At 40.3% G+C, this 8072-nt stretch overlaps 1 protein-coding gene across 1 annotated transcript; it reads left to right on the forward strand.

Annotated features, from left to right (window-relative positions):
* Positions 1–329: 329 nt before the first annotated feature.
* LOC102467754 (protein Churchill-like) lies at positions 330–668 on the forward strand. The gene has a single exon (XM_014583314.1). The coding sequence runs from the start codon at positions 330–332 to the stop codon at positions 666–668; it is 339 nt and encodes a 112-aa protein (XP_014438800.1).
* The last annotated feature ends 7404 nt before the right edge of the window (positions 669–8072 follow it).

An 8072-nucleotide genomic window follows, 5' to 3' on the forward strand; every position in this document is an offset into this window, starting at 1 on the left:
GGAGAGGGCCACACTGCAATCCCCTCTCCTCTGTCCTCCTCTAGGGATCTTATGCACGCATGCACACATGCCCAGCATGAGTGTAAGCCACCGGGTCTGGGACTTGAATCACAGTCAACTACATGAGAGTCCAGCAACATAGCCTTTACACAAACTGCTGTCTCTGCCATGACCTTTGCTCTTAATTAGACTGATTTTGCTTTGATTGGATCACTTCCACCTACCTATTGGTAGCCATTGCTTTGATTGTGTTTGTCTATAGGATCATACTGGTAAAACCAAGTATCATGGGGGAGCACTGGAGGACGGGCCCTGCTCACCTCATCAAGATGTGTGGGGACTGTGTGGAGAAGGAATATCCGAACCGGGGTAACACCTGCTTGGAGAATGGATCCTTCTTGCTGAACTTCACAGGCTGTGCAGTGTGTAATAAGCGAGATTTTATGCTGATCACAAACAAATCCTTGAAAGAAGAAGACGGGGAAGAAATAATAACCTACGATCATCTGTGTAAGAACTGTCATCACGTAGTAGCCAGGCATGAGTATACGTTCAGTACCATGGATGAATTTCAGGAATATACCGTGCTGTGTCTGTTACGTGGCGAAGCTGAAGATACCATCAGTATCCTCCCTGATGACCCCCGACAGATGACACTGTTGTTCTAAGGATCTTTCTGCAGTTGGGTTGTAACTATGTGGGATTGGTTTACAATACAACAAGCTGTGTGGTTTGACCTACTTAATTTATAATGAAAATTCTTTGCATTATTTTCTGCCTAGACTTACCTAAAGAAAAAGTAATTTAAGGGATTGTTATTCTCTAGAGCTGACTTCTTCTGATAATGCTCTCAGTTCACATTAGTACAGCCAGCCAGAGTGATACACCTTTGTTAGCAGTTATGTGGCCAGAAAATAACTAGAATGGAAGCCCCAATCCTGGTTTTTAGTAAAGGAACCAGGACTCTTTGGAAAAAAGTACTGATTCTAGGACTGGGACAAGAAACATACAAGATGAGCCCAGAGCATCTTGTGCTACCAGAAAAAAAAAAAAATGATTGAGGGTATGTCAGAGAAGCAGGAACCAACGGAAGGAGCTACTGGTGACCAAAGCTGGAATTATCTGAGCAACAAAATAAAGTGTATTATATTATATAAAAAAAAAACACAAAAAACATCTATCATGTCCTGTTACAATTGAAGAAATGCTTTGGAATCTTGAACTCACTTGTTTAAAATTTTCATTGAAAGCTCTCCTCTTCTCTAGAGCTGATCTGGGCACTGAAATTTTGGTACCCGTAGAGTAGAAAGTTTGCTCAAGTTTAATTTTTCAATCAGAATTATATAAACTGAACTAAGTGAAATGTCTCACCCGCAAAATAGAATGTTAATATTCACTTCTAGAGGCCAGAAGGAAACATGGTTGTTGAGGTGCTGGACTCCCTGGTGGCAAATTGCCGTTTGAGTCCTGTATCCAATGGTTTGCTTTCTCTCTCTTTCTCTTTCTCCCTCTCTCATCAAATTAAAAGATGGTGATAATAATAAATAAAACTAAATAATTCTTTTAAATATATTCACTTATAATTTTTTTAAAAAATTATTGTATATTTAAAAGATGAATATCTTCTGAAGTTCAAAATTAAAAGGCTTGAGAGCATTCAAGGATGTGAATAAATTTCCAACTGGTTATTCTTGAAGAGGTTAGAGAAGCTGAGTGAACTGAGTGCTTCCATGGGGACTTTAGGAAGGATTTGTTCAGAAATCAGGGGAGACTATACATGCTGGAGGGTTACAGTTTGCCTTAGGACTTGGTTTAGCCACATCTGTGCTTTCAAGCATAAACCATATAAAAATGTACTCCACATTCCACCTAGAGTGCTTTGTTAGACTGTTGAGAATGAATGACATTCTACTTTCTTACTACTTGTGCATGTCACAGTAACAGCTGAGGTACTTCAAGGAATGCTCGGCTTTGGGATCAGCAGGAGGCATAATGGTTACATCACTGATTCCCATGTTTGTGTCACGGACTCAGCAGCTTAAAACTCATGCCAGATACATGTGCATGTGTGCCCAAAATCCTGAGAGGAGAATGGAGGAGAAGGGATTGTGGTATAACCATCCCCCCTGGGTGTTGATTTGTCATTTTCTGTTTCTCTGTCTCTGTCTGTCTCTCCAGCCAGTGCATGCACCCTACATTTAAAAAATCTCTCTTAAAAAAAAGGCTCAGTTTTAAAATCTGTTATTTATCAAACTCTTACTATGTACCAAGCACCAAGCTAAACTCTTCCTTCTCTATAGAAGATACACAATTAATTCTGATTTTTTCAAAGGAAAGTGGAAAATTCTGAGGCAAAGTATCTATCTCAAAGTAATCAGCTAATAAATAGCAGAGCCCAGGGGGAACCTGAGTCTGATGCCAAAGACTTGTGCTGACAACCACACTCACCTGCTCCTTCCAAATTTATTATTTGAACTAAAGATGACCTCAGAAATCACCCACTCTAACCTCATTAGTATTTTTAAGGTGTTTTTTGTTTGTTTGCTTTTTGCTTTTTGTCTTTGTCAGAAGGCATATATGCTCATTGGAAAGAGGCAGAGGCAGTAAGAGAGAAAGTGAGAAATCACCCTCTGGGGGAATGACCAAGCTGCAATCCCTTCTCCATTCTCTTGGGACTTTGGACATGCAGGCACATGTGCTCAGCATGATTTTCAAGCCACCAGATCCAGGACTTGAATTGTGGTTGGCCATGTGGGAGTCCAGTGCTCCAACTACTATACACCTGCTATCTCCTAATCTCAGTATTTTCTTTATTAAAAAAGAATAATTAGGGAACCAGCAGTTAGCATAATGGCTATGTCACTGGACTTCCACGTAGTCGACCACGGTTCACATCCCGGACCTGGTGGCTTAAAACTCACGCCGGGCGCGTGTGCGTGCACGCCCAAGATCCCAAGGGGAGAGTGGAGGAGAAGGGATTGCGGCGTGACCATCCCTCCTAGGGGGTGATTTCTTTCTTTCTGTCTCTATGTCTCTCTCTGTCTGTCTGGCGAATGCACGCGCCCTATAGCAAAAACCTCTCCAAAAAAAAAAAAAAGAAGAAGAAGAAGAATTAATACTATAGGGCTCATGTACTCGCCAGAAAAGACAGAGAGAGACAGAGAAACAAAAAGCGAGAAATCATCCCCCAGGGGGATGGTCATGCCGCAATCCCTTCTCCTCCACTCTCCTCTTGGGATTTTGGGCATACACGCACATACACCTGGCATGAGTTTAAGCCATTGGGTCCAGGACTCGAACCATAGTCGACTACATGGGAGTCTAGTGACACAGCCATTACGCCAACTGCTGGTCCTGCCCCAACCTCAGTATTTTAAATATGAGAAAAGTCCCAAAAGGGACTATTGATTCTCTCACATATGAATTAGCCTCTTATGAAGAACTATGACATTTTCTTTGGGCTATTGTTTTCCATTTTATTATTATTGTTGTTGTAGTAAAATACCATATCATAGAATTTACCACCTTAACTTCTTTTGTTGTTTACATTTTGGTTTTATGGTTTTTCTTTGTTTTTGTTTTTGCTCTATGGCATGTGTGCTTGCCAAAGAGAGAGAAGGAAAGAAGAAATCTTTCCTGCAGGAATGGCTATGCCACAATCCCTTCTTCTTTCTTCTCTTGGGACTTTGGACATGCTCACACATGTGCCCAGTGTGTTTTTCAAGCCACAGAGTATGAGATTTGAGTAGGGTGGTCAGTCATATGGGATCCAGCTGCCCTAACCACCATGCCATTGATGGGCCCAATCACCTTAACCATTTTTAAGTGTATAGTTTGGTGGTATAGGTTAAGATAGACATTTAAAAAATAATAAACAAGGAATTGGCAATAAAGGAAGCCACATTTTTACCTAGTCTTTGGGGAAATGATATGGCAAGTCCCAATATTCAACAGATGAGAAACAAGTGGATATACATGGTAAAAAGAAAATGACTCCAAGGCAAGGGGAAAAAGAAAAGAGGGAGGGAAGGGCAGAAGGAGGAAGGAACAAAGGATTTAAATTTGTCAGAATCCAAAGTGAAATAAAAAGTAGAGAAAGCAAGTAACCAAAAATCACAGGCTATGGTTTTCTGTTTAAATAGCTTTTTCCAAGCAACCACAAGTGCTGACAAGTTTTCAGGTCATTAAAGATATTTACTGGGCAAGCCAGTAGCCTGTGGTTAAGGTGGCTGGATCCAACATGGCCGACTTCACCATTGGAGTCCCAGACCCAGTCACTTGAAAAGCATGGCAGGTGCACATGCACCCAAAGTCCCGAGAGGAGAATAGAGGAGAAGGGATTGAAGCATGGCCATCCCTCCCAGGGTATGTTTTTTTAAAACTTTATTTCTTTCTCTCTCACTTGCTTTCTCTCTGGTGAGTATTCATACCCTCTAGCAATTTTTTTTAAAAAAGATGTTTACAGACAAATAATCCAATCTCAAGTACATCCAGTGAGATAGATCAGCAAACAGCAAAGGTATCCTGTACATTTAGTGCTAGACAGCAGCCCTTCTTAAATGCAGTTAAGTCATCTCTAGTTACTCACAAAGCCGAAGCCACATAAGAAGTAAATAGCTAAGGACATACTGCAGAAGCCTTTGAGCAAGAAAATGAGATTTTGAGAATTTGGCAGTTAAAAACCTAGGACTGGGCCTGAAACTGTGGCGTAGTGGCTAAGAGAGCTGGATCCCATGGGGCCAACAGATGGCATAGTGGTTGTGGTGCTGAACTCCCACATAGCCGACCACAGTTCAAGTCCCAGACCCTTGAAACTCAAGCCAGACACATGTACATGGGTGCCCAAAATCCTGAGAGGAGAATGGAGGAGAAGGGACTGCAGCACGGCCATCACCTCTGGGAAGTGATTCTCACTTTCTTTCTTTCTGTCTGTCTCTCTGTGTCTCCAGAGAGCACACATGTCCTGTAGCAAAAAAATCTCTCTTAAAATATGAGAGGGAGAAAGAGAGAGCTGGATTCCATATGACTGACCTCCTGGCTCAGGAGGCTTAAAAAATATACAGAGTACATATACCAGTGTATCCAAAATCCTGACAGGATGAAGAAATGGAGAAGGGGTTGAGGTGTGAACACGCCCCACGAGTAGGTTTTTTCTCCCTATCCCGCTCTCTCTCTCTCTACATCTCTATTTCTCTTTGGGAAGCACATGCACACTCTGGCAAATTAAAAAACAACAACAACAACAAAACAACAACAACAACAACAAATGAAAAAACAAAGAACAGAGGCCACACAAACAACCTGAATATAGTAAGAGCTTATGAAACCAGTAAATCCAATAGCCCTATTTATGATAAAGAAATGAGGAGACAAAGTCAAGGGGTATTTTGCTCAATGTCATCATTAAACTCTTATGTATTTATAACATGTCTGAATTTATACATTTTATAACTTTAAAACATTTTCACTGAGATTATCCTCATTGGTCTCCCCATTGCCTGGTGAGGTGAGAGGAAAGGGATTATTTCATCTATTTGTCTGGTTAATGATAAAATAAACATGATAGTGACTATCCTCAAACAATAGAGAATTACATAAAATATGAAAGTTCTTCCATGTTTCCACTCTTACCTCATTGCCCAGGAACAATTATAAATAAATGTGATTGGCTTTTCTATCACATAAAGTAAAACACATATCTATATACCTTCTTTGCTTTATAAACATGAGGTCATAGTCTGCATATAATACTGTAATTTTCAATCAATGTTTTGCCATGAAATTCTAATATAAACACAAAGTAGAAGCAAACCAAAACTCTCACTCTCACAAGGCCTCTGAATATAACAGCTCTTAAGGAAAAGTAGAGAAGTTTACAAAGAATTTTCAAAAAGAAGGAAGCTAATTTAATATTAGAGTAGCTTGTTTATAAAAGTCCTTTGGATACATACAATGCTTTACTAATTTCTCTCTTCTGTCTCCTTTTCTTTTTTTTTTTTTTTTTTGCATCTCTTTTCTGGTTCCTTCCACTGAATTTCAAATTTATTGTTCAAAAACAAAAATTTAGGTGTATGTTTTAATAACTTACCTTCTCCTCACCAGTATTCTTAAGGTCTCACTTTTTATTTATTTATTTTTTAGAGGTTTTTGCTATAGGGTGCGTGCACTCACCAGACAGACAGAGAGAGACAGAGAAACAGAAAGCAAGAAATCACCCCCCGGGGGGATGACCACGCCGCAATCTCTTCTCCTTCATTCTCCTCTTGGGATCTTGGGCACGCACGCACACGTGCCCAGCATGAGTTTTAAGCCACCAGGTCTGGGACGCAAACTGCGGTCGACTATGTGGGAGTCCAGCAACATAGCCATTACACTAACTGCTGGTCCCAAGGTCTCACTTTTTAATTCATTTACCAAGGGTTGTTTTGTTTGTTTGTTTGTTTGTTTTTCCCTGATCAGAGACAACATCCTCCCAAAAAATGAATGATAGGAACCAGCAGATGGCATAATGGTTACCTTACCGGACTCCCATATAGTTGACTGCAGTTCGAGTCCCAGACCCATGGCTTAAACTCACTCCAGGTACATGTGCGTGCATGCCCAAAATCTTGAGAGGAGAATGAAGGAGAAGGGACTGCAGCATGGCCATCCCTCTGGAGGGTGATTTCTTGCTTTCTATCTCTCTGTCTGTTACCGTCTCTCCAGCAAGTATATGTGCCCTATAGCAAAAATCTCTTTCTAATAAAATAAAAATGAATTATAGTGCCTGCTATTATCTTTTACACCTCTGCAAATGCATTTGTAAAATGTGTATAAATTGTTAAGATAACAAGTTCAATCTAGGCAGCGCAAATCTTCAGGTGAGAATGTAAGAAGTGGAAAGCTAATGTGTATTGTAAACCTTCTAAGTGTCAAGCACTGTCTTAGACATTTCAATATGTTGGGATTGCTCCAACAAACACTGCCTATGTGTCATCATACAAAGATAAAAAGTCACATCCCTGTTCTGGAGAAGTGACACTTTGTCAAAGCCAATAGGTCCATAAACAAATAATTCTCAAATGGGAAATACAATTCCAGAGGAAGTGGCTAGTTTAAGGATGAGATTAAGCCTGAATTGAAAATCCTGTAGGATGTAGAAAAGTTTTCAATTAACATATTTTCTTTTTAGGTAGTTAAAAAAATATGGACAATTTAATACATATTTAAAAACAAAACAAAACAAAAAAACTGGGACCAGCAGTTGGCATAATGGCTACTTTGCTGGACTCCCATGCAGTCGACCATGGTTCGAGTTCCAGACCTGGAAGCTTAAACTTACGCTGGGCACGTGTGTGCCCAAGATCCTGAGAGGAGAATGGAGAAGGGATTGCAGCGTGGCCATCCCCCCCCCGGGGGGGTGATTTCTCACTCTTTGTCTGTCTCTCTCTGTCTTTCTGGGGAGCACATGTGCCCTATAGCAAAAACTTCTCAAAAAACAAACAAAAAAACTAGTAGAACTATTAACAAATGTGCACAACATAATGTAACATTCACTGTTGAAAAAGATGAGTATGTGTATATCCTTGATTTGAATATTACGCTCTGTACTGCCTTTTAAAAAGCATACTGTAGTCCACAAAGATATACATCACTATATATAAGCCAGAAATCATAATCTTTTTTTATTTTAAAAAGTTATTTTATTTAACTTTATCCATTTATTGATTTATTTTAATTTGTCTAGAGAGGGACAGAGTGAGAAAGAGAGAGAAACCACCGGGACTTGAACCACGGTCGGCCATGTGGGAGTCTAGTGCCTCTAGCCACCACGCCACCTGCTGACCCCCAGAAATCATAATCTTAAAGAAAAGAAAAGGAAACTAGAGAGAATAATATGCATTGATAGTCCCAAGTGGAGACTGCTAGGAACACCCAGCACTGGACTCACTCAGCCTGCTGGAAAAAATAAGAAGGGATTTGAAAACCTATCATCAGAGACCAGCAGGTGGAGTGGTGGTAAAGGTACTGTGCTCAACGTGGCTGACTGTGGTTCAAGTCCCAGACCTAACACTTGCCTTCTCTCTCTCTTT

The sequence above is a fragment of the Tupaia chinensis genome, unplaced genomic scaffold (genome assembly GCF_000334495.1).
Source record: "Tupaia chinensis unplaced genomic scaffold, TupChi_1.0 Scaffold144247_1, whole genome shotgun sequence".
Lineage (NCBI taxonomy): Eukaryota > Metazoa > Chordata > Mammalia > Scandentia > Tupaiidae > Tupaia > Tupaia belangeri.